We start from the raw sequence: 25,010 nt of genomic DNA, 5'->3' as shown, positions 1-25,010 counted from the left end.
TTGTCATTAGACCCCGGCTTCTTCTTCCCTGATATACTGAAGAGGGCATGTTATAAATTAGGCGATATCCGGGCAGCCCGTCTCCTGGCGCAGGGTCCTTGGGCTGAAGCTTAAGGCGACGGCAGGGAAGGCAGGGTCCTTCTCTGAGGCAGTCGCGCAGGCACCGGCTGCGGGTAGCCGGTCACCGGGCGTCATGTATTACAAGTTTAGTGGCTTCACGCAGAAGTTGACTGGAACATGGGCTTCCGACGCTTACAGCCCTCAGGTACAGGTAGCTTCAGGCCCTCTCGGACAAAAGTGGCTGCCCGAGCCTCTGTGCCAGGCAGTCGTGGCGCCGGAACCGGGTGGGGTTTCTGCCTGCGGTTCGGTTTAGCTCGGCACCATCCCTCCCGGCGCCTCTCAACATCTTGCGGCGGCCATAAAGGCTCCTAATTCTGTAGCTGCTTCCCCGTCGGGGCTGGCCCGGGGCGGAAGTTGGGCCTGGCACTCAGCTGGGGTCAAGGTGACCTCCGAGGTCGCTGCTTCTGGGTCTTCGGGGTGGCTTGTGGGGTCGGCGTGGCCCAGAATGCGACCCCGAAGTTCGGCTTTGTCCTTTTTAAGGAGGTTTCGCTTTTGGTCTCCTCGGTGCTCCATTGCTTACCCCGCCCCGTGTAGCCCAAAAGCCTCATCAAAGCACGAGATTGGAGAGCTGGGATGACAGCCCCGAGGGAAGCCATAGGGGCAGGAGAGGCTGTAGGATCAGAATTAAGAGACCTAATGGGTTCTTTCAAATGTCCAGGTGAGCCTGGGCAGTTACGTGTAACGACCTTAACGTTTCTCAACGGTGAAATGGTTGATGGCCGTTATTTGAGTCTAAAAAGTATTCCAATTTCATTCAGATTTTGCCTGTTGAAGTTTGTCTCAGTGGTAGACTTTTTTTTTTTTTTTTTTTTTTTAAGTTATTTGAGAGGGAGCGCGGGCAGAGAGCCAGAGGGAGAGAGAATCCCAAGTAGGCTCCATACCATCAGCACAGAGCCCAAATGGGGGCTCCAGTTCACAAGTGTGAGATACCACCTGGCTGAAATCAAGAGCTTAACCGACTGAACCACCCAGGTCCCCCTTCGGTTGTAGACTCTTAATATGAGCTAACATCGTGGCTTTGATGCTTTGATTTTATGGCCTTTCCCAGGATTACTTTATCGTGAGCTTAGTTTCATCTAGGGCAGCTTTCCTACAGGTTAAATGAAATGACTGGCAGTCTTTGGCAGGTGGTTGGTACTTGATAAGTGGTAGCTATTCTCCAGAAGTTGAGTGTTAGATACCATCATATTCCTTATCCTCATGGAGTAGTGTGGGAACGGTTTGTGAAATACGCAGTTGGAAAACTGGACTGGAATAGTAAGGATCCTACGTGGGGTGTAAAGAATGCTCTATTATGTTACTTCCTCCTTTTTCTGGGGGACACAGCGGCTTGTCTAAGTGGGGAAGGTGTTTAAGAGTAATTTCAGTCTAAGATTGGACGTGCTGTTAATGTTAACTAGGGTAGAGAGGGGAAAAAGGGCAAGTTTTGGGGGGGGGTGTGGGGTTTGGGAGGAAGGGTCCAGGTTTATAAATGTTGACCATTGGATGATGTCATGTTTGGTACCAGCTGGATTTATGAATATGAAGTTTAATAGAGCTGGCTGTCTTCAGCCCATAATTGGTAGAATCTGTGGTGGGGAGGGGATCATCCAGGGAGCATATAAGGAAGAAAGGTGGGAAGATGACTAGGCTACAGAAACGCGAAGCGGAGGGTAGAGGAGGAAAATTTATCAAAAGAACAAACCAGGTGGGGCGCCTGCGTGGCTCAGTCGGTTGAATGTCCGACTTCGGCTCAGATCATAGTCTTGAGGTTCAAGAGCTCAAGCCCAGCATTGGGCTCTGTGCTGACAGCTGGGAGCCTGGAGCCTGCTTCAGATTCTGTCTTCCTCTCTCTCTGCCCCTCCCCTGCTCGTGCTCTCTCTCTAAAAAATAAAGAAACATTTTGAAAAAAACAAACCAAGATTAGAAGGGAAACCATCCTGGTGGTGTCACTGACGCCAAATGGGGTCAAAGAAAGATCAAAGGACGTCAAAGAAGGAATTGTCCATAGGGATTTATTTATTTTGTAGATTACAGGGGAATAGCCTTTTCTATCATATTTGTTTCAAAAGACATGTAGTTTTCATGCACTGATCTTAAATGTTACAGTGTAATGAGTTGTGACAAATGCATACACTGTAACCTCCAGCCCTGTTAACATATAGGACATTCCATCACCCCTAGGAAGTTCCCTTCCCTACTCAGACTTTTATAAATAGTTTTGCATGTTTCTGAATTTCAGGGAAGTGGAACCACATGCTACTCTTTTATAAGGTTTTTTTGTCCTTCCATACTGTTTTTTGGTTTATTTTTGAGAGAGTGATAAAGTACGGCAGGGGAGGGGCAGAGAGAGGGAGACTGAGAATCCAAGCAGGTTCCAGGCTCTGAGCTGTCAGCACAGAGCTCGATGCAGGGCTTGAACTCATGACGCGCGACCATGACCTGAGCCGAAGTTGGATGCTTAACCAACAGTCACCCAGGCGCCCTAGCATATATTGAAATTAGCTCTCAGAGATTACCCTGAGATTAGCAGAGATTTTTACCCTGAAATGCATGTGGTACAGATAGGGCCTTCAGATTTTTAGCACCTCTTAAATTGTGTTTCTCTTGAGAATTTAAACTTCTTAGTCACTTAAGGATTTCCTTTTTTCCCCCCTAGATCTGTTTTTATTTATTTATTTATTTTTAGAGCGTGAGCAAGTGGAGGAGAGGGGCAGAAGGAGAGAGTTAGAGAGAATGTTCCAAGCAGGCTTCATGCTTCTTAGTCACTTAAGGATTTCCTTTTTTTTTAAATCAGTTTTTAAAATTTTTTGTTTTTATTAAAAATTTTTTTTTGATGTTTATTTTCGATAGAGTGCGAACAGGGGAGGGGCAGAGAAAGAGGGAGACAGAATCTGAAGCTGAGCTGTCAGCACAGAGCCTGTTGCGGGGGCTCGAACTCAAGAATTGTGAGATCATGACCTGAGCTGAAGTTGGACACTCAACTGACTGAGCCACCCAGGCGCCCCGATTGATTGATTGATTGACTGATTGATTGAGAGAGCGCGAGCAAGGGCGGGGAGAAGGTGGAGAGAGAGGGAGAGAGAAAATAGCCCAAGCAGGCTCCACACTATTTGCGGAGCCCTATGCGGGCTTATCCCAGGACTCTGGGAACATGACTTGAGCCGAAATCAAGAGCTCTTTGACTGAACCACCCAGGTGCCCAAGGATTTCTTAAGCTATGTTGAAAGAAGTGATACTGTGTAGACTTTATCTATGGATTTCAGAGTGCTTGTGACAGGCACACACCCCACCCCACCCCCAAACCAGGTGTTCTGGCTTTGGTAATTAGGAGTACTTTAGTTTTTCCTTTCCTGGAAACGTTAACAATGTAAAATGTATATGTTTGTAACTCTCAGTATTTCCTAAAGTGAATAAGCTAACATGCATTGAATAACTTGGTATAGAAAGGCTAGTTTGCTAACAATGGTACAGGTAGATCAATTTGATAAGTAATTGTATTTTCCAGTGGTTGATAGAAAAGTATTTTCCTTTTTGTGTCCTATGTCAAAATAAATTGAGGCTAATAAACACGGAAAGATGCTCAATATCATTAGTCATTAGGGAAATGCAAATCAAAACTGCAGTGAGATACCACTTCACACCTGCTAAAATCAGAAGACAGACAACAGGTGTTAGTGAGAATGTGGCGAAACAGGACCCCTACTGTATTGCTGGTGGGAATGTAAAATGATTCAGCTGTGGCAGGATTCTCCCACAGGAGTGGTGACACCAAGGCTTTTCTTTCCAGGAAGCAACTTTATTCTTGCCCACACTGCTCAGTTGGGTTTGTACTCAAAGCACTGAGCCCTGAATGCCACGTGGCGTAGTTTTTTAAGACGTTTTTTTACTTCTTTGTCTCCCATATATGGTAACACACAAACATGTAGTTTGATTAAGTGGTCTCCTGTTAACAAGGTCGTGAGGGATGTTGTCATTTATGCGTATAGGTCAGGTTGCCTTGAGGTTTTTGTCTTTCCTTAGGGAGGGGACCCTACCACACAGCCACTTTGGAAATAGTCCAGTAGTTTCTTAAAAAGTGAACATTTTGGGGTGCCTGGGTGGTTCATTCATTTAAGCGTCCGACTTTGGCTCAGGTCATGATCTTGCAGTCCATGGGTTCGAGCCCCGTGTCGGGCTCTGTGCTGACAACTCAGCCTGGAGCCTGCTTCAGATTCTATGTCTCTCTCTCTCTTTCTCTCTCTGCCCCTCCTCCGCTTGTGTGCACACTCACTCTCTCTCAAAAATAAATAAACGTTAAAAATTAAAAAAAAGAAAAAAGAAACGCGTTTACCTTATGACCCAACAGTTCTTCTAATTAAGAGGGCAGGATGACCTTCTAGGTAAAGGGACTTGTGGGAGTGATGGGGTGGGGGCTGCTGCAGGGGAATCACTGAGTAGTAAGTTTAGCTGTGGTAGGTGGAGATAGGTCATGAAGGGTATAGGATGGTAGGACTTAATTTTGTGAGAAACAAATAGGAATTTGCAAAGCGACTTGATGCAGGAAGTTGTGGTAGAGTCTTATCCAGAGGTTGGAACAAGGACATACTTCTTACCTTTAGTTGCGTGAAGGTTTATGATGGAGGAACAAGTATCATAACCAGAGCTGTGCTTCGAAAAGTTAGTCTACTGGGAGAGACCAGTGAAAGGATGCCTCTTATACCCATAGAATAGTTCAGGGTCTTCTGAGTGGGAAAGGAGAAACGGATGTCTGGGAGATAAGGACTTAGTGACTGATGAGGGAGATTGTGGGAATGAGAAAGGAGGACTCTGAGATGACAGTAATGAGAGGAGGGTGGTGCTGTCCTTAAAAACAGGGGGCTCCTGAATAGATTTGTGAGAAACTGGGTGAATTTAGGACTTGCAGAGTGTGACGTGTCTGGGAAACATGGAGGTGGTGATATCTAGCTGGCAGTTAGGAACAACTTGAGTCACTGCAGATTGAAACTTGATTCTAGTCCTAAATCAGAGGGCAAGAGGTTTTCGGTTTCTATCAGTTAAAAAAAAATTTTTTTTAAATATTTGTTTTTGAGAGAAAGAGAGAGCACGAGCAGGAGAGGAGCAGAAAGAGAGGGAGACAGAGTCCGAAACAGGGTCCAGGCTCTGAGCTGTCATTACAGAGCCCGACGCGGGGCTCAAACTCGGACTGTGAGATCATGACTTGAGCTGAAGTCGGGCGCTTAGCTGACTGAGCCACCCAGGTGCCTCTAAAAATTAAAAAAAAAAAATTGGGTAATTCTCTTATTTCTTCTCTTTCTCAAACCTAAAAGGTAGAGCAAAAGGGAAACTTGGGCCAGTCAACTTCAGGGGGAAAAAAATCAAGCGTGCGTCTCTAAAAATTTGGAGCAAGTAGTAGGGGCCCTTGGCTGCTTCGTTTGGTGGAGCTGGCTCTCTTGGATCTTGGGGTTGTGAGTTTCAGTCTGTGTTGAGTGTGGAGATTACTTAAAAATAAAGTCTTAAAAAAAAATTATTTTGGAGCAATTAGACTAAGGAGAATTCAACTGCTAAATGGTTGTGGTTGAATGGTTTTAACTGTAGGGGTAGTGATTGTGTAAATAGCTAAGAGATTTGCTATTAAAAAGCAAAACCGGGGCGCCTGGGTGGCTCAGTCAGTTGAGTGTCCGACTTCGGCTTGGGTCATGATCTCATGGTTCGTGAGTTCGAGCCCTGCATCAGGCTCTGTGCTGACAGCTCAGAGCCTGGAACCTGCTTCAGATTCTGTGTCTCCCTCTCTCTGCCCATCCTCTGCTTGTGCTCTCTCTCTCTCTCTCTCCAAAAATAAACATTAAAAAAAAATTAAAAAAAAAACACAGCAAAACCTGTGATTTCCATTTGGTCTACAGTCCACTATTTTAAGAACAGCATTCATTCACTAGTTTTCTTCTTCGTGGGAGGTATGGGAGGCTCTGCCATCAAGTGCTGATTTGGTTTACATGACTTTGGTTCTGAAATACTCAAGTCTACATTGTTGTGAAGCTATAGCTTATTTATACTTACAACAAATATTTATTGAATGTGCTTTTTGCTTTTTTAAGTCTAGGAAAGTAAGAGCAGTGAACAAAACCTGCCCTCATGGGGCTTCTATTGCAGTCGGGGAGACACAGTAAACAAAGTAAAATACAATATACCATGTGCTGATAAGTGCTGTGGAGAAAGAGGGTAAGTGGGAGGACATGCCGTAAAAGGGTGGTGAGGGAATGTCTCACTGAGAAGGTGACACATGGGCAAAAACCTGAAGGAGGTGAGGGTGCCAGCCACGTGGATACCTAGAGAAGAGCATTGTAGGTAGAGGGAACAATGCCTGATGCCTGGGAGATTTAAGGGGCTTGTCTAGTGGGCTGGGGTGGAGAGAGGGGATGATGGTGGTGGTGGAGTGGTGGGGTTTGAAGGGTGCATCTCACGTGGCCCTGGAAGCCATTGTAGTAATTTTGGGTTTAGCTCAGTGAGATAGGACGCTTTGGGAGAGGTTTGAGCTGAGTAGTGATCTCTCCAATCACTGGTTGCTGCATTAAGAGTAGAATGCAGGGTAGCAAGTGTGGAAATGGAAGGAGGGTGAGCAATTAAGAGGGTGTCATAAAGATCCAGGGGTTTGGGGGCACCTGGGTGGCTCAGTTGGTTGAGCCTTCGAGGCTTGACACCGGCTCAGGTCATAATCTCCCTCTTTCTCTGCCCCTCCCTTGATCTTGTTCTCTGTAAACTTAAAAAAAAAAAAAAATCCAGGGGCTTGGACCAGAGTATGCATTGGTGGAGATGGGTGAGACGTGGTCAGATTCTGAATAGATTTTGAAGGTAGAGCCATAAGGATTTACAGTGTGTGTGCAGAATTAAGAATGATTCCAAGGATTTGGGCCAGAAAACCTGTAACTATGCTGTTGTCAGTTTTCAGATGGGGAGGCTCATAATTGTATATTGGGACAGCTGCAACCCTGGAAGAGGCATGCATGAAGGGATTTCCTTTCCTGTAAATACAGCTTCTTGGTTAATTAAGTCCACTCTTGAGAACACCAGTGTCGGTCTTGTCTAGCTGCCTTGAAACATTGGAAACATTGACTGCTCTTAAATTGTTAGGAAGTTTAATGACAGATAGATGAATATCCATTCCTTTTATTGGTGGGGCCAGGACAGTTGAATTATTGATTGTATGGTATAATAAAATTGTGTAGGTTTGAATCCCATCTTCCTAATGGAATCTCTGAGCTTTGTTTTAATCATCTGTAACTTGGGCTGATAATACCTTATTTACAGGGTTGATGTGAAGAATATTCATGAAGGTTTTGTAGGATTCTGAGGATGTAGAATTTTATGATGTTAAAATATGCATATGAAGAAAGATTGGAGGAGAATATACAGTTCATAATGGTTGATGGGATAAGGTAATGGGATTATAGGTAATTTTAAAATTCTATATTCCAAACTTTTACAGTATTCTAAATGGAAATACGGAATTATTTAAAACCATTCAGATGGTTGATACTCCTGTTTTCAGATATTGTTCAACAGCTGCTGTAGTTCTGAATCACTTGATGGGTGAACAAACACTGAGCAATTAGGTATAATCCTTTCTAAAAATGCTCCACATTAGTCCTGTCAAAACAAGAATTTAATTTCAAACCATTTTTGGAGATGCTTGGTATAAAGGATTTTTCAATTTTTGCATTCAAGGAGAAATCCTTAGAGGAGAAAATACAGAGCTCACATGTTAAAATTTTCAGTTCAAAGAGCGATCCTTTTTTGCCTTCTTATCTCAGTCATTAGGACCTCTCTTCCCATCTCTGAATCCTTGTGAGTCTGAGTGTATTATATTACTAAATTTAGACTAGTGGCTTACTCACCAAACTTTATATGAATTATTGCTTTTTTTTTTTTTTTTTTTTTTTTAATTTTTTTTTTTTTCAACGTTTTTTATTTATTTTTGGGACAGAGAGAGACAGAGCATGAACGGGGGAGGGGCAGAGAGAGAGGGAGACACAGAATCTGAAACAGGCTCCAGGCTCCGAGCCATCAGCCCAGAGCCTGACGCGGGGCTCGAACTCACAGACCGCGAGATCGTGACCTGGCTGAAGTCGGACGCTTAACCGACTGCGCCACCCAGGCGCCCCGAATTATTGCTTTTAAGCAGTAGTTGAGAGGGGCAGTGGGGGCAGGTAGTGGAATACTTAAAAACCCAAGTCTCTCAGGGGCGCCTGGGTGGCTCAGTTGGTTAAGCATCTAACTTCAACTCAGGTCATGATCTCACAGTTCATGAGTTCGAGCCCCACATTAGGCTCTGTGCTGACAGCTGAGAGCCTGGAGCCTGGTTCTGAATCTGTGACTGTCTCTCTGTCTCCCTCTGCCCCTCCTCCACTCACACTTGCACGCATGTGCACACTCTCGCTCACTCTGTGTGTGTGTGTCTCTCTCTCTCTCTCTCTCAATAAGTAAATAAATAAATGTTAAAAAAAAATTAAAAAGCAGAAAACAAACCAAGTCTCTGGACTTTAGAGAGGCCTGAATTTTGGCACTAAACTCCATCTTTTTTGCAACATGCTCTTAGGCAAGTTACCCTCTCTGATCTAGTTTTCTCCTGTATAAAATAGAAACAGTAACATCTTGGTAGGTTTGCTGGCAGGATTAAATGAGATGATGCTGTGAAATGCTTGACAGGATGCTGGGTGTATAACAAGGGCTCAGTAGATAATTAGTGGCTGTTATTCCATAACATTAATGTCCATAATGGCAGAGATCGTATCTGTCTTCTTCATCGTATATTTTCACTAAGTGTTCAGTAATATGTGCTGAGTGAGTGAATGCAGTGCAGATAATTCCCATTTGTGTGACTATGTCAAAGAAATAGAAACCAAGTTTACTTTTGGAGGGGGGAGTTTAATTGAAGTGTAGTTGATTTACAATATTAGTTTTAGGTGTATACAACGTAGTGATTTCACAATTATATACATTACAAAATGCTCACTACAGTAAGTGTACTTACTATCTGTCACCTTACAAAGCGATTACGGCATTATTGACTATACTGTACTTTTCATCTTCCTGGCATGTATTTTATAACTGGATATTTGTACCTCTTTATTTCCTTCACCTCTTTCATTCTCTCGATCCCTCTCCCCTCTGGCAACCACCAGTTAGTTCTTTGTATTTGTGGGTCTGTGTATATTTTTTGTTTATTTTTTAGATTCCACACCTAAGTAGAATAATAATGGTATTTGTTTTTTTCTGCCTGACTTATTTCACTTAGAGTACCCTCATTCCTATCCAGGTTGTTGGCCAATGGCAAGATCTCATTTTTATGGCTGAATATTACTCCACATCTTCTTTATCCATTCATCTATTAGAGGACACTTAAGTTGTTTTTGTATTTTGGCTGTTGTAAATAATACTGCAGTAAACATAGGGGCGCACTTATCTTTTAGAACTGACATTTTTGTTTTCTTCGAGTAAATACCCAGAAGCAGAATTACTGGTTTGTATGGTATTTGTATTATTAATATTTTGAGGAACCTGCATTACTGTTTTCCATAATGGGTGTACCAGTCTGTATTTCCATCAGCAGTGGATGAGGTTTGTTTTTTCTTTACATCCTTGCCAGCACTTGTTGTTTCTTGTCTTTTTGATACTTGCCATTCTGAGTGGTGTGAGGTGATACTGTGGTTTTTGATTTGTATTTCCCTGATAATTAGTGATATTGAACAACTTCTTATGTGTCTGTTGGCCGTCTGTAAGTCGTCTTTGGAAAACGTGTGTTCCAGGTCTTCTGTACGTTTTTTTGGTATTGAGTTGTATAAGTTCTTTATGTATTTTAGATAATAACCCCTTACTGGATGTATCATTTGCACAGATCTTCTCCCATTCAGTAGGTTGCCTTTTTGTTTTGTTGGTTTCCTTCACTGTGCAAAAAGGTTTTTAGTTTGATGTAGTCCCAATTTATTTTTGCTTTTTTTTTTAATGTTTATTTATTTTTGACATAGAGACACACACACCTAGAGCATGAGTGGGAGAGGGGCAGAGAAGGAGGGAGACACAGAATCCGAAGCAGGCTCCAGGCTCTGAGCTGTCAGCACAGAGCCCGATGTGGGGCTCGAACTCACAGACCGCGAGATCATGACCTGAGCCAAAGTTGGACGCTCAACTGACTGAGCCACCCAGGCGCCCCTAAAGATTGGTGCCACATCTGTCAGGCAGTGTTGACAGACTTATCAAAAATGATATTTCCACTCTGCTTAATAGTTCTCTGCTTCTTTCTGTCTCATGGTAGTTCCTCGAGGGCTTTGACAATCAGCAGAGGCAAGAAGGTCCCACTTTAATCTGGGTTTATCTATTTGGAATGGTGAGTTTCGCTGTAATCCCTAGATCCTTCCAATCACCAGTTGCCTTGGCTATGTCATCACCAACCTTTTTTGGAATCAGACTCAGGCAGCTGATTTGTGGGTCAGGGCAGACATGGCATCAACTTTCCCACCGGTGCACCTCCATATATGACTTTGATCTCATTAGGGTTGAACTTAGGTGGCCTGGTGAAGGTGGCTGGATGAACCCAGATTTGGGATGACCAAAAACAGTTGCACCTTCACCTTCTCCGCCAAAAGTCAAAAGCATTTTTTTTTTTTTTTTTTTTTTTTTAAAGTAAGCTCTAGGGGCACCTGGGTGGCTCAGTTGGTTAAGTGTCCAGCTTCAGCTCAGGTCATGATCTCACAGTTCATGGGTTTGAGCTGCACATTGTGCTCTGTGCTGACAGCTCAGAGCCCAGAGCTTGCTTTGGGTTCTGTGTCTCCCTCTCTCTTTGCCCCTCCCCTGCTCGTGCTCTGTCTCTCTCTGAAAAATAAACATTAAAAAAATAAATACAATAAAATAAAGTAAGCTCTATGCCCAGTGTAGGGCTTGAACTCATGACCCTAGAATCTAGAGTCACATGCTGTGCCACTGAGCCAGTCAGGTGCCCCCAGTTTCATTCTTTTGCATGTAGCTGTCCAGTTTTAATAACACTACTAATGAAGAGACTGTCATTTCCCCATTGTATATTTTTGTCTCCTTTGTTGTAGGGTTGACCATGTAAGTGTCAGTGTTGTATTTCTGGGCTCTGTATTCTGTTCTGTTGATCTGTGTTTTAGTGCCAGTACCATACTGTTTTGATTACTGTAGCTTTTAGTATATCTTGAAATTTGCGATTGTGATAACTTTAGCTTTGTTCTTTCTCAAGATTGCTTTGGCTATTTGGGATCTTTTGTGATTCCATACAAATTTTAGGGTTATTCTAGGTCTGTGAAAAATCTTATTGGTATTTTGATAGGGATTGCATTGAATATGTAGGTTGCTTTGGGTAATGTGGGCATTGTAACAGTATGAATTCTTCCAATTAATGAGCCTGGTATATTTTTCCATTTATGTGTGTCTTCAATTTCCTTCTTTACTGTCTTAATAGTTTTTGAAGTGCAGGTCTTTCACCTCCTTGGTTAAATTTATTCCTTAAGTATTTTATTCTTTTTGATGCAGTTGTAATTGGGATTGTTTCCTTAATCTGCTTCTTCATTGTTAGTAGATATCAAAATGCCACAGGTTTCTTTAATTTTGTATCTTGCAACTTTACATGTATTGTAATAGTTTTTTGGTTGAGCCTTTAGGGTTTTCTTTTCCTTTTTATTTTTCTTTTTAAATTTTTTTATTTTTTAGAGAGAGAACATGAACAGGAGAGAGGGACAGAGGGAGAGAATCTTAAGCAGGGCTCAGTCTCACACCCTGGGATCATGACTTGAGCTGAAATCATGAGTCAGACACTCAGCTGACTGAGCCATCCAGATGCCCCTAGGGTTTTTCTTATGTCAGCTGCAAATAGTGAAAGTTTTTACTTTTCTCTTACCAATTAGGATATGTTTTATTTCTTGTTTGATTACTGTGGCTAAGACTTCCAATACTGTGTTGAATAAAAGTGAAAATGGACATCCTTGTCTTGTTCCTGATCTTAGAGAAAAAGCTTTCACTTTTCACCATTGAGTATGATGTTAGCTGTGGATTTGTTATATATGGTCTTTATTATGTTGAGGTATGTTCCCTCTAAACCCACTTTGTTGAGAGTTTTTATCATGAATGGGTCCGATGTTTTGTCCGATGTTTTTTCTCATCTGTTGAGGTGATAATGTGATTTTTATCCTTCATTTTGTTAATGTTGTGTATCACTTTGATTTGTGGATATGAAACCAATCTTGCATCCTGGAGTAAATCCCACTTGATCGTGGTGAATGATCTTTTTAATGTATTGTTGAATTTAGTTTGCTAATTTTGTTGAGTATTTTTTGCATCTGTATTCATCAGAGATACTGGACTATATATATCTATATATATCTATATCTATATACATAAAATTTGTATTGTCTTTGGTTTTGTTATCAGGGTAATGCTCGCTTTGTAGAATGAATTTGGAAGAGTTTTTTGGAATCATTTGAGAAAGATAAGTGTTAACTCTTTTTTCTTACTATTTTTTTATTTAAAAAAATTTTTAACATTTATTTTTAAGAGACAGTGACAGAGGCATAGAGAGAGGGAGAAATAGAATCTGAAACAGGATCCAGGCTCTGAGCTGTCAGCATAGAGCCTGACATGGGGTTTGAACTCGTGAATTGCAAGACCATGACCTGAGTTAAAGTCAGACGCTTCACTGACTGAGCCACCCAGGTGCCCCTCTTACTATTTTTTTTAATATTTATTTTATTTTTGAGAGAAAGAGAAACAGAGTGTGAGCAGGGGAGGGGCAGAGAGAAAGAGGGAGACACAGAATCTGAAGCAGGCTGCAGACTCTGAGCTGTCAGCACAGAACCTGATGCAGGGCTCGAACTCATGAACTGAGAGATCATGACCTGAGCCAAAGTCGGATGCTTAACCGACTGAGCCACCCAGGTGCCCCTTAACTCTTCTTTAAATGTTTAGTAGAATTTGCTTGTGAAGCATGTGGTCCTGGGCTTTTCTTTCTTGGGAGGTTTTTTTTTTTTTTTTATTACAGATTCACTTTCACTGCTAATAATTGGTCTGCTCAGGTTTTCTATTTCTTCCTGATTGAGTCTTGGAAGAATTGCATGTTTGTAGGAATTTATCCATTTCTTCTAAGTTGTCCAACTTGTTGGCATATAATTTTCATAATAGTCTCTTATAATCCTTTGTATTTCTGTGGTGTCAGTTGTAACTTCTATTTGTGATTTTGTTGGAGTTCTCTCTTTCTCGGTAAGTCTGGCTAAAGGTTTATCAATTTTGTTTATCTGTTTGCAGAACTAGCTCTTAGTTTCATTGATCTTTTTTTAGTCCCCATTTCACTTATTTCTACTATTAGTCTGTGTTTAACTTCGTTCTACTATAATTGTTATTTTCTTCTTTCTACTAACTTTGGTCTTTGTTCTTTTTCTGGTTCCTTTAGGTGTAAAGTTAAGATTGAGATATTTCTTGTTTCTTGAAGTGGACCTTCATTGTTATAAACTTCCCTCTTAGAACTGCTTTTGTTGCATCCCAGAGATTTTGAACATTGTTTCCATTTTCATTTCTCCATGGATTTTTAAATTTCCCTTTTGATTTCTTCTTTGACCCATGGGTTGTTCAGGAGCATGTTGTTTAGCCTCCATGTGTTTTTGTTTTTTTTTTCCATTTTTTTCCCTGTAATTGATTTCTGGTTTCATACTGTTGTGATTGGAGAAGATGCTCTGTCTTATTAAATTAATTGAGACTTGTTTTGTGGCCTAATATGTAATCTGTCCTGGAAAACGTTCCACGTACACTTGAAAAGAATGTATATTCTGCTGTTTTGGGATGGAATATTCTATATATATCTGCTAGGTCTGTCTGGTTTAATGTTGTTCAAAGCCATATTGATTTTTATGTCTGGATGCTTTATCCATTGATGTAAGTGGGTTGTTAAAGTCCCCTGCTGTTATTGTGTTACTGTCAATTTCTCCCTTTGTGCCTATTACTATTTGCTCTGTATATGGTGCCCCTGTGTTGGGTGCATGGATAGATATTTACAGTTGTTATATCGTCTTGTTGGATTAATCCCTTTATATAATGCCCTTCTTTGTCTCTTATTAGAATTTTTGTTTTAAAAATTTTTTAATGTTAATTTATTTTTGAGAGAGAGAGCTCTCACATGGGTGGGGAAGGGGCAGAGAGAGAGGGAGACACAGAATCTGAATCAGGCTCCAGGTTCTGAGCTGTCAGCACAAACACCAATGTGAGGCTCGAATTCACTAACTACACGATCTTAGCCTGAGCTCAAGTTGGACAGTTAACCACCTGAGCCACCCAGGTGCCCCTTTACTGTCTTTGCTTTAAATTCTACTTTGTCTGACATAAGTTTGCTATCCCAGCTTTCTTTTTGCTTCCATTTATGTGGGGAATATATGTATTTTTTATATCCCTTAACTTTCAGTTTGTATGTGTCTTTAGGACTGAAAGAGCCTCTGGTAGGCAGCATATAGATGGGTCTTGTTTTTTATTCATTGAGTCACCTTGTCTTTTGATTGGAGTATTTAGACCATTTACATTTAAAGTAATAATTGACAGGTTTATGCTTATCGCTGTTGTGTCAATTGTGTTCTTATTGTTTTTGTAGGTTTTCTGTTTCTTCTACTTGCTTCTCTTGTAATTGATGACTTTAGTGTTTTACTTGGATTCCTTTCTTTTTATTCTTTGTGGATTTTTATAGGTGTATGGTTAGCATGAGGTTCATATATAACATCCTAAGTATATAGCAGTCTATATTAAGTTGATGGTTGCTTAAGTTCAAACACATTCTAAAAGCACTACATAATAAACCCTCCCCCATGTTTTATGTGTATAATGTCATATTTTACATCTTTGTATTTTGTGACTGTCAGTGAATTAAAAAAAATTTTCTTTAATGTTTATTTTTGAGATAGAGACAGAGTGTGAGCAGGGGAGGAGCAGAGAGAGAGAGGGAGACACAGAATCTGAAGCAGGCTCCAGGCTCTGAGCTGTCAGCACAGAGCCTGACGTGGGGCTCGAACCCATAAACGGTGAGATTCAGCTGAACCCATGACCTGAGCTGAAGTCGGACGCTTAACTGACTGAGCCACACAGGCACCCCAACGAATTTTTTATTAATACTTATTTATTTTGAGAGAGAACACAAGCAGGAGGAGGAGAGGGGCAGAGAGAGGTAGAGAGAGAATCCCAAGCAGCCTTCATGCTGTCAGCGCCGAGCCTGACATGGGGCTTGATTCCACGAGTTGTGAGATCATGACCGGAGCCAAAATCAAGAGTTGGACACTTAACCCGCTGAGCCCCTCAGGCACCCCTCAGCAAATTTTTTAGATGTAATTGATTTTACTACTCTTGTCTTTGAACTTTCATACCAGTTTTATAAGTGATTGATTTACTACCTTTATTATGTTTGTTTTTACCAGTGAAGTTTTTTTCCTTTCATAATTTTCTTTTAGTTATGGCCTTTTCTTTTCCACTTAAAGTCCCTTTAACATTTCTTCTAAGGTTAGTTGAGTGGTGATGAACTTCTTTAACTTTTGTCTGGGAAACTCTTATTTGTCCTTCAGTTCTGAATGATAATCTGGTCAGGTGGAGCATTCTTGGTTATAGGGTTTTTCCTTTCAGTCAATGCTTTGCATATATTGTGCCACTCCTTTCTGGTCTGCACTGATTTTGCTGGAAAATCAGCTGATAGCCTTTATGGGGTTTTCTTTGTACATAATTAGTTGCTTATCTCTTGCTCCTTTTAAGATTCTGCCTTTAATTTTTGACATTTTGTTGTTATTGTGTCTTGGTACGGACCTTCCTGGGTTCATCTTGTTTGGGACTTTCTCTGCTTCCTGAACCTAGATGTCTGCTTTTCCCAGGTTAGAGAAGTTTTCAGCTGTTATTTCTTTAAATAACTTTTCTGCCCCTTTCTCTCTTTTCCTTCTAGGACCCCTATAATGTGAATATTAGTACAGTTGACATTGTCATATGGGTCCCTTTAATCTATCCACATTTTTTTCTTTTATTTTTTAATGTTTTTATTTTTGAGAGAGAGTATGAGCAGGGGAGGGGAACGGGCAGAGAAAGAGAGAGAGAGAGAAAACACAGAATCTGAAGCAGGCTCCAGGCTGAGCTGTCAGCATAGAGCCAGATGTTGGACTTGAGCTCGTGAACCATGAGATCATGACCTGAGCTGAAGTCAGGTGCTCAACCTACTGAGCCACCCAGGTGCCCCATCCTCATTTTTTCTTATTCTTTCCTTTTGCCGTTCAGCTTGGGTGCTTTCTGTTACTTTGTCTTCCAGATTGTTGATCTGTTTATCTGTATCTTCTAATCTGCTGATTCCTTCTAGTGGTTTTTCATTTCAGTTACTGTATTTTTCAACACTGATTGGTTCTTTCCTAGTTCTTCTTTGAGTTCTCTTAAACTCTTTCTCAATTCCGGTGAGCATCTCTATGACCATTGCTTTGAACTCTTTATCAGGTAGATTGCTTATCTCCATTTTTTTGGGTTCTCTTTCTGAAGTTTTGTTCTTTTCTTTGGAATGTATTCTTTTTTCTCATTTTGTTTGACGGTCTATGTTTGTTTCTATGAATTAGGTGAAACAGTTACCTTCTCCAGTCTTAAAGGGGTAGCCTTGTGTAGGAATGTGCCTTGTATAGACTGTGTGTGCCTGGTGGCTTTGTTTGGCTAGAGCTGTAGTGGGCATGGGCTGAGGGCACATTCACAGGGCACATTCCCTGTGGGATGGTGGGAGCTGGGGTGAGTTCAGACCAGGTGGTTCAGGAGTGCTTGGTTCCAGTGCTGCCCTACTGGGACAGCAGGAGCTGGGTTGTCCTCAGGCTCTCCACCTTGGGCCTCTCCCTAGTGGGATGGCTGAAAGAGCCTCTGGTAGGGCAGGTATGGGTTGGGGTGCTCTGCGTAGGAAGTACCCTGGCTGGCTGGCTGGCTGGAGCTGAAGCAGATGCAGGCCCGGGGTGTCCCAGGGTGCTTCTTGCCTGGGCCACCTTGGTGAGATAGCTAGGGCTGTAGTTGGTGCAGGCTGGGGTAGCACCTTGGTGGGACCGTTGGAAGTGAGGCAGGTGCATGTGGTGGGGGACACCTGGAGCTGGTGTGTGGGCTAGGGCCTGGGGCTAGAGGGTACAGGCTGGCTAGAGTGCCTGCTCCCATCTGCACTATCAAGGTAGAGGGGGGAACATAATGGTGCTTGCTAGCACCTTCTAACCGAAGAGAGTTCTAACAGTTCCCCTACCATTTAGTAGTTGCTCTAGGGTTAATAAATGGGTTTCCTTCACTTACAGTCTATTTACTGTTTATACTGTTGTGTGTGTGCGGTTTTTTGTTTTTTGCTTTTTTGTTTGTTTTTTTTTTTTTGCCATGGCTCAGGTTGGGTGAATCTGTGCAGGCCTATCTGTGCTATTCCTCCCTACTTCAGTTCCTCCTATCAGGGTGGGATTCCTGTTGTTACATTCCTGTTGTTACATTTCTATTGTTAACACCCCCCTTCCCCCCATCTCTGTCTCCAGCTGTTCTCTGTGTGGTCACGCTATCCTTTGTTGTGTGGAAGCTGTTGAATCAGCCTTCAGTTCTTATTCAGGAGGAATTGCTCTCTGTGTAGGTGTAGATTTGGTGTGTTCTTGGGAGGAGGTGAGTTCAGCGTCTTTCTATGCTGCCGTCTAGGACCGAAACCCAAGTTTGCTTTAATACTTTTTTGTTGCCCTGTTGATCCTAATGCTTACCTGGTAGGAGTATCATTGAGGCTTTCAATAATATGATCTTTAGGTCTTGTCAGTTATAGGTAAATTTATATTTCTTTGAAGAGATCAAGAACCAGGGGTCTGACAACTATGTTAATTTGAGCAAAGGGTTTTTTTTCCTCCTTCATCTGTAAAATAGAAGAGGGTGGGCTTGAACTCTGCTTCCTAACTTTAAGTTTTTATTTTTTATAGTTAGAATTTAATATAAAAGGATGTGTTTTATTGGTTTGTAACTCTAGCTCCTATCTTAATGTGCAGGTTATTTTGGAGAACCATCTTGATCTATATTTGCCACTGTAGATTTACTCCATCAGATAGAAAACCAGAGTTTCCCTTGGGTTCCTTTTTTTTTTTTTTTTTTAATAGCTTTATTGAAATATAATTCACATACCATACATTCACTCATTTAAAGTGTACAACTCAGTGTTTTAGTGTAACCATGTGCAACCATTACCGCATTAACTTTAGAGCATTTTCATGCCCTTGAGAAGAAACCTATAACCTGCAGTTATCACCCCCCTATTGCTTATTCCCCAGCCCTAAGCAGCTGCTTATTTACTTTCCGTTTTTCTAGGTTTTCTTGCTTTGGACTTTCATATGAATGGGATCATATAATCTGTGGTCTTTTGACTAGCTTCTTTTACTTGGCATAGCCTGTAACAGTACTTTGTTTTTCTTCCCCTTTAAGTTCTTTTTAAGCCTGTGGGTCCTTCTATCCATATGGCTCTAGGAGTTGCTAATAGCAAACCTGTGTTAACTCCCAAGTCTCATTCTGTTTATATTTATTGACTGTAAATATTCAATGTTAAGCACATATTTATTATGCTGTTTTTTCAGTGGTAGATACTATTACTTTTGTATACATGTCACAGATGAGAACATTGAAATTTCCTTAAGTTTTATTATTTGTTTTTTAACTTATGGGTTTATTAATGCCGGAAATTTCAATTGCTCTAATTTTTTTGTTTTCTGGTCCTGAAAGACAAGTCTCTTACCATTGCAGGCTCTTCCAGATCGGGCTTTTTCTTTACAGTGTGTCTGGAAAGTTTCTGAAGTCTACTCTGGGGTTAGAAGTCCTGTGTTAGTACATCAGCTCACCCAGAGGAGAAAAGGGACAGCCAGGTCCCTTTTGAAATGTAGCCAAAAGTTCATACAGATTAAAAATGTTTTATTGAGGGGCACCTGGGTGGCAGAGTCAGTTAAGCATCTGACTTCAGCTCAGGTTATGATCTCACCGTTCATGAGTTTGAGCCCTACATTGGGCTCTGTGCTGACAGCTCAGAGCCTGGAGCCAGCTTTGGGTTCTGTGTCTCCTTCCCTCTGCCCCTCCCCCATTCATTTTCTTTCTTTCTTTCTTTCTTTCTCTCTCTCTCTCTCTCTCTCACTCACGCTCGCTCTCAAAAATAAAAATCTTAAAAATGTTTTATTGATAGGAAGGTAGATATAATAGGTTTTCTGGAAGCTCAGATTGGGCTTTTGTGATTGTTTGCTTCTCTCTCCCTCACCTCAAACCCCCATCTTAATGGCAGGGAATTCTTGATGGGGTTTGCTGTGGGAAAGTGTTTTGTTAAAAGTTTAAGGACTTTAAATCTTAAAATTAAAGGCCTTGTAATGCAAACTTGGAGAGCCTTTCCTTCCCTCTTGTGTGGTTGAATGACTGCCTCCATGATTTCAGATAGCCTGCTTGTTGAAGGTTGTTCATATGCCCAGACATGCTTTCAACTTGACATTTTCCTTTTTCTTACAGGGATTAAGGCCTGTGGTTTCCACAGAAGCACCGCCAATCATATTTGCCACACCCACCAAACTGAGTTCTGATTTTACTGCATATGATTATGCTGGGAAAAACAAAGTTCCTGAGCTGCAGAAGCTTTTCCAGGTGAGAGAAAACACTAGAGGAGACACTAGAGAATGACTTGTTATTTTGGCAGTGAGTTTTCTTCTAATTGTTTTTGCTTGCTTGATATTAAAATTCACTGAGCTGTTAGAAGAGGCTCTCTTGGGTTTGCTGATCAACAGCAGCCAGAATTGGATTTCAGAATATTATTAATGTTAATCTACATACAGATAATTGAGAGATCAGTGGCCCGGCTGCATCTCTGGTGCCGTGGGAGCGAGTGTTTGTTATTGCTGTTGCTAGAAGGTAGCTTCCCATATCCTCAGAAATATGTGCAGATTCAGGACTGGCTTGGGGACTTTTGGTCAGGTTAATCCCTTTTTTTTTTTTTTTTAGGTTAATCCCTTTTTAATCTGATAAATAAGACTTGATTGGGCATTTGGAGTCTTGAGTTATAGTGGGGGAGGGAGTTTGGAGACTGTGCAAAATAATGGATTAAACATTTTATGGAGACTCTCTTTTTTAAAGGTTTTGTTATCTTTTTAAGTAGGCTCCAGGCCCAGGGTTTGAACTCACAACCCTGAGATTAAGAGTTACGTGCTCTACCAGCTGAGCCAGCCAGGCGCCCCTAGAGTCTTTTTCTTTTTAAACAAGGGTTTACCAGCTTAATGGAAAGAAACTGAATACAACATGACTTGAGCCTACTAACTGACCTGGTGTGCTCAGACATCACTGACTAATGATCAGAAGTCAAACTAAATGTGGAGCATGTCTTGTACCTGCAGTCATTTAGCTGTGGGTTATTTTTGCCTTTAAAAGAAATTCACCAGTGCGACTGGCCTAGTTAAGCAATATATGATAAATTCCTTAGAAACTTGAAATTTGTTGCATGCAGGTTCCTGAGGCCCCATTTTGGAGAATGACTTTGGCCTTCCAAGCTTTAGCTGCGTATTTAAGAAAATGTACACCACTGTTGAGTCAGGATTCTAAGGGATTGGTGGTTTTTCCCCTGCAGTGTGTTGATGCCTTAGTTATGAAGACCTATTAGCCTAAACTGTAAAGTCTTCTTATTAACCATGTCCTTGATAATCCTTGCTTTCCAGAAGTCCGACGGTGTGCCCATCCACCTGAAACGAGGCCTGCCTGACCAAATGTTGTACCGGACCACCATGGCGCTGACAGTGGGAGGGACCATCTACTGCCTGATTGCTCTCTACATGGCTTCGCAGCCCAAAAACAAATGAGTTAGGCTGCAGAGGACTGGTTTGCTTTTTGGCATAAACCCTTTGAATTTTCATTTTTCATTGTTGTGTAAACATTTTCTTTTTTACTTGAATGGTTTACTTAACATTTTCCCAGAAAAATAGATATTAAGGCCGTATTTTGGTTTGTTTATGAAATGCACATGGTCCATCAGAGCTCATTGGATAGTTAAGACTATTGTTTAAAGAAATGCTGCTGCTCTTTGAGCTCCTGATTTCCCTGGAGATTCTGGACGAAGGTTGCACACAGGCTCATTAACAGCAGTCTGTGTGGAGATCCTTAGGGACTTATGGTGGTGTTTTTGAGCATGGGGTGCAGAAGCCTTTCTGGATTTGGATGTGACTGAGGAAGGAAGACAGAGGCCAAGGCCAGGAGCATGAAACAGGAGTTTGAGTTAGTAGACACCTTAGGGACTTTTCCTTCTTGTGACAAAATGTTGAGAAAAATTATTTGTTGCCTGCCTCTATTCATTGGGCAGTTTGTTTCCAAGGGTTATTTGCCTCATCTCCGATCACTAGTGAAATTTTATGTGTAATTGTTATGTATTTATTCCACCTTGGGAACAGAGAACACCTGTTTAGTGTTGCACTTTGGAGCAGTGTGTTTTATTAATGCAGCTGTGACACAGATTCTCCTTTACCTTTTCAAAATGTTATGGCTTTAAATTGTGATTTATTTTGAATGTGGAATAAATACATGAATGAAAAATATAAATTTTGAAGTCCTTTTGAATGACCTTTCAGAATACTTTCAGAAAACCAGAGGCATCTTAAACCTGAGTCTAATTTCTTTCTTTTTAATTGGGCACCAGATAATCTTTACAAAGTAGTTCCTCAAAGTCAAGTAATAGGCCAATGGCATATTGATGATTACCATATGGTTCCTTGTAAGAAACCAGCTTGCCCCTTCGTGAAATGTGCCTGTAATACACAGTTCTTTAGACATTAATTTCCTGTGCTGTCACAATTGGTAGATTTCACATACCCTATATTAATGCTGAGAAAAGGTGGGATTTTATTTTATAGAAAGTGGTAGTCTGTATCTTGCCATAGCAAAGAAGAGTGACCTTTTACTAAGGATAAAATAAACACTCACTAGCATCCTCACTGGCTAGGAAGCCCTTATTTGCCTATACAAATCTAAACTGTATTCTTCTCTGGTATTTCCCCCAAGTTTTTAGTTTGAAAACTTTCAGACTACAGGAAGATTATAAGAATAGTATGATATACACAGTATATCCTTCACTTAGCAATAATTGCCACCTTTGCCTTTTCTTGCTCTCTTACAAATGGCGGGCACACAATGAATGTACGTAAACACATTTGTTTTTTGCTGAATCATTTAAGATTAAGCCATGCAATTGTAATAGTTCAGCCATAATTCCTTTAGGCAGTGTCTCCTAAGAATAAGGACATTCTCCTTCATGATCATAACATAGTTGCCACACTCAGATTAACATTGATAACAATACTATTTAATATATATTCTATATTTAATTTTCCCAGGTATCACAATGATGTATCCTTTATAGTTGTGTTTTTAAAAATAACAACTTTATTGGGATATAATTCACATACCATACAATTCACCTATTTTTTTGTTTATTTTTGAGAGAGGGAAAGCTTGAGCAGGGGAGGGGCAGAGAGAGAGGGAGACACAGAATCTGAAACAGGCTCCAGGCTCTGAGCTGTTAGCACAGAGCCTGATGGTGGGGCTCTAACCCACGAACCATGAGATCATGACCTGAGCCGAAGTCGGACGCTCAACTGACTGAGCCACCCAGGTGCCCCCAATTTACCTATTTAAAGTGTGCAATTCAGGGGTGCCGGGGTGGCTTGGTTGAGTGTCTTTTTTTTTTTTTTTTTTTAATGTTGACTTATTTTTGAGAGGGAGGGTGGGAGAGGGAGAGAGAAGCAGGCTTCAGGCTCTGAGCCGTCAGCACAGAGCCCAATATGGGGTTTGAACCCATGAACGGCGAGGTCATGGCCTGAGTGGAAGTTGGATGCTCAACCGACTGAGCCACCCAAACTCCCCAAGAGTCCCACTCTTGATTTCATCTTAGGTCATGATCCCAGGGTCTTAGGGATTGAGCCCCCTTTGGGGCACGCTGAGCGTGGAGCCTGCTTAGGTTTCTCTTTCCCCCCACTTCTGCCCCTCCCCCTCTGCTTCTGCGCACACACACTTGCTCTCTCAGAAACATTTAAAGTGTACAGTTGAGTGGTTTTTATCATATACAGAGTTGTGCAACCATCACCACAATCAATTTTAAAATATTTTCATGACCCTAAGAGGAAGCTCTCTGCCTGTGCCTGTTAGCAGTTGTTCATCTTCCTCACCCTACCTCCTAGCCTTAGGCAACCACTGATCTCTATTTTCTGTCTCTATAGATTTTTTTTTTCTGGGTATTTTATGTAAATATCTTTTTTTTGTTTGTTTGAGAGAGATCCAGCACACGAGAGGGGCAGAGAGAGAGAATCCCAAGCAGGCTCCACACTGTCAGCATCAAGCCCGATGTGGGGCTCAATCTCACAAACCTGTGAAGTAATGACCTGAGCCGAAATCAAAAGTCAGACACTTAACCAAGCCCAGGGGCCGCCCAGGTGCCCCGTAAATAGCATTTAACGTGTGATCTTCTGTGACTGTTTTCTCTCATTGTAATGATTTTGAGGTTCATCCATGTTGTGGCATTGTGTCAAAACTTCATTCCTTTTCGTGGCTGAATAATGTTTCATTGTATAGACACCCCACATTTTGTTTATCTGTTCATCAGTTGATGGATTTGGGTTATTTCCACTTTTGACTACTATGAATATGCTTAGATGGAAGTTGATATACAAGTTTTTGAACAGGCCTGTGTTTTCGTTTCTCTTGGGTACCTGCCTAGGATATACCTAGGAGTGGAATTGCTGGGTCATATGGTAACTCCGTGTTTATTTTTTTGAAGAATTGCCAGACTTCCTAAATCAGCTTTATCATTTTACATTTCTTCCAGCAGTGCCAGTTGGCTTTTGTTTTTAGTTTCAGGATCCATTCAAGGATCACACATTGTCTTTAATTGTCATGTCCCTTTAGTCTTTTTTGATCCAGAGTAGCCCCAGTGCCCTTCGTCACAGAGTTTGGAGAGTTCAGGGCGGTGTTTTGTAGAACATCCTTCAACTTGGATTTGTCTTACTGTCTCCTTATGATTGGGTTGAAGTTAAAACATTTTTGTCAGGAATTCTTCATATACGATGTATTCTTACTATATCAAGTGGCACTCGATACCAGTTTGTCCCATTATTGGCAATTTGAAGTTAGGATAACTTAATTCAGCTGTTGTCTGTTAGATTTCTCCCTTATAAGATACCCTTTCCCTTTGTAACTAGTAAGTAATCTATGGGGTGGTAGTTGAGACTGGGAATATCCTGTCCTCGGCAGTGTTGTACCCAGTATAGTAGTCCTTGGTGATTCTTGACTGAATCATTTATTCCTTAAGGTGGTTGTAAAAAAGTGATTCTGTAGTCTGTCATTCCTTCTACACTGTTGACATTTTCCTGGGAAGCTGGGTTACCCCCACTCCTTTAAGACGCTTTAGTGTAATTTCCTCATTCACTATAATAACCATCCCTGTCATTAATCATTCCAGTGCTTAAATGCAGCCCAGACTTTGCTTCCGTGTCCTTTTGACATGCCCCATCCGTGTTTGTGTGTTTTCTGTACGTTCTGACACACAAGATGCTTTCTATGCTTACCTTGTTTTTTTCTCTACTCTAGTTTCCTCTGTTTACTTTCAGATATGTTCTATTTTTATATACGGATGCATTTTCCTTCTCTGCCTGTTTTATTTTTGCCCAAATGGTACTATACATTCCTACTAGTCAGTCATAGTCTGGAACTTGTTCTCTGCCTCATTTTTGTGAATTATATTCTATTTTATGAACACACCATAGTTTATTTAGCTAGTCTCCTTTTGATGGGTATTTAGTCTTAAGTTTTTTGCTTTTATAAACACTGCTTTAATATATAACCTTTCCATCTCATTTTACATATTGTTGAATGTATTTGTAGGATAATTTCTA

At 41.3% G+C, this 25,010-nt stretch overlaps 1 protein-coding gene and 1 long non-coding RNA gene across 4 annotated transcripts; both read left to right on the top strand.

The window, feature by feature from the left end:
• The first annotated feature begins 64 nt into the window (after positions 1–64).
• COX7A2L (cytochrome c oxidase subunit 7A2 like) lies at positions 65–21,666 on the top strand. 2 transcript variants are annotated; one of them, XM_060653546.3, is made up of 3 exons: positions 65–265; positions 19,600–19,731; positions 20,793–21,666. In XM_060653546.3, exons 1-3 carry the CDS (start codon positions 194–196, stop codon positions 20,931–20,933), a joined length of 345 nt encoding a protein of 114 aa, XP_060509529.1. In that variant the 5' UTR covers positions 65–193; the 3' UTR covers positions 20,934–21,666. The 2 variants fall into 2 exon arrangements, with proteins under 2 accessions (XP_060509529.1, XP_060509519.1); XM_060653536.3 differs by having other exon boundaries at positions 65–271.
• LOC132691810 (uncharacterized) lies at positions 920–19,591 on the top strand. 2 transcript variants are annotated; one of them, XR_009616002.3, is made up of 3 exons: positions 920–1,103; positions 6,174–6,297; positions 12,517–19,591. It is a non-coding gene; the product is annotated as an uncharacterized LOC132691810 (long non-coding RNA). The 2 variants fall into 2 exon arrangements; XR_009616004.3 differs by lacking the exon at positions 12,517–19,591 and adding an exon at positions 7,384–7,956.
• Positions 21,667–25,010: the final 3,344 nt, after the last annotated feature.

This window comes from Panthera onca, chromosome A3 (genome assembly GCF_046562875.1).
Source record: "Panthera onca isolate mPanOnc1 chromosome A3, mPanOnc1 haplotype 2, whole genome shotgun sequence".
Classification (NCBI taxonomy): domain Eukaryota; kingdom Metazoa; phylum Chordata; class Mammalia; order Carnivora; family Felidae; genus Panthera; species Panthera onca.
This window is presented reverse-complemented; position numbering and strand designations above follow the sequence as displayed.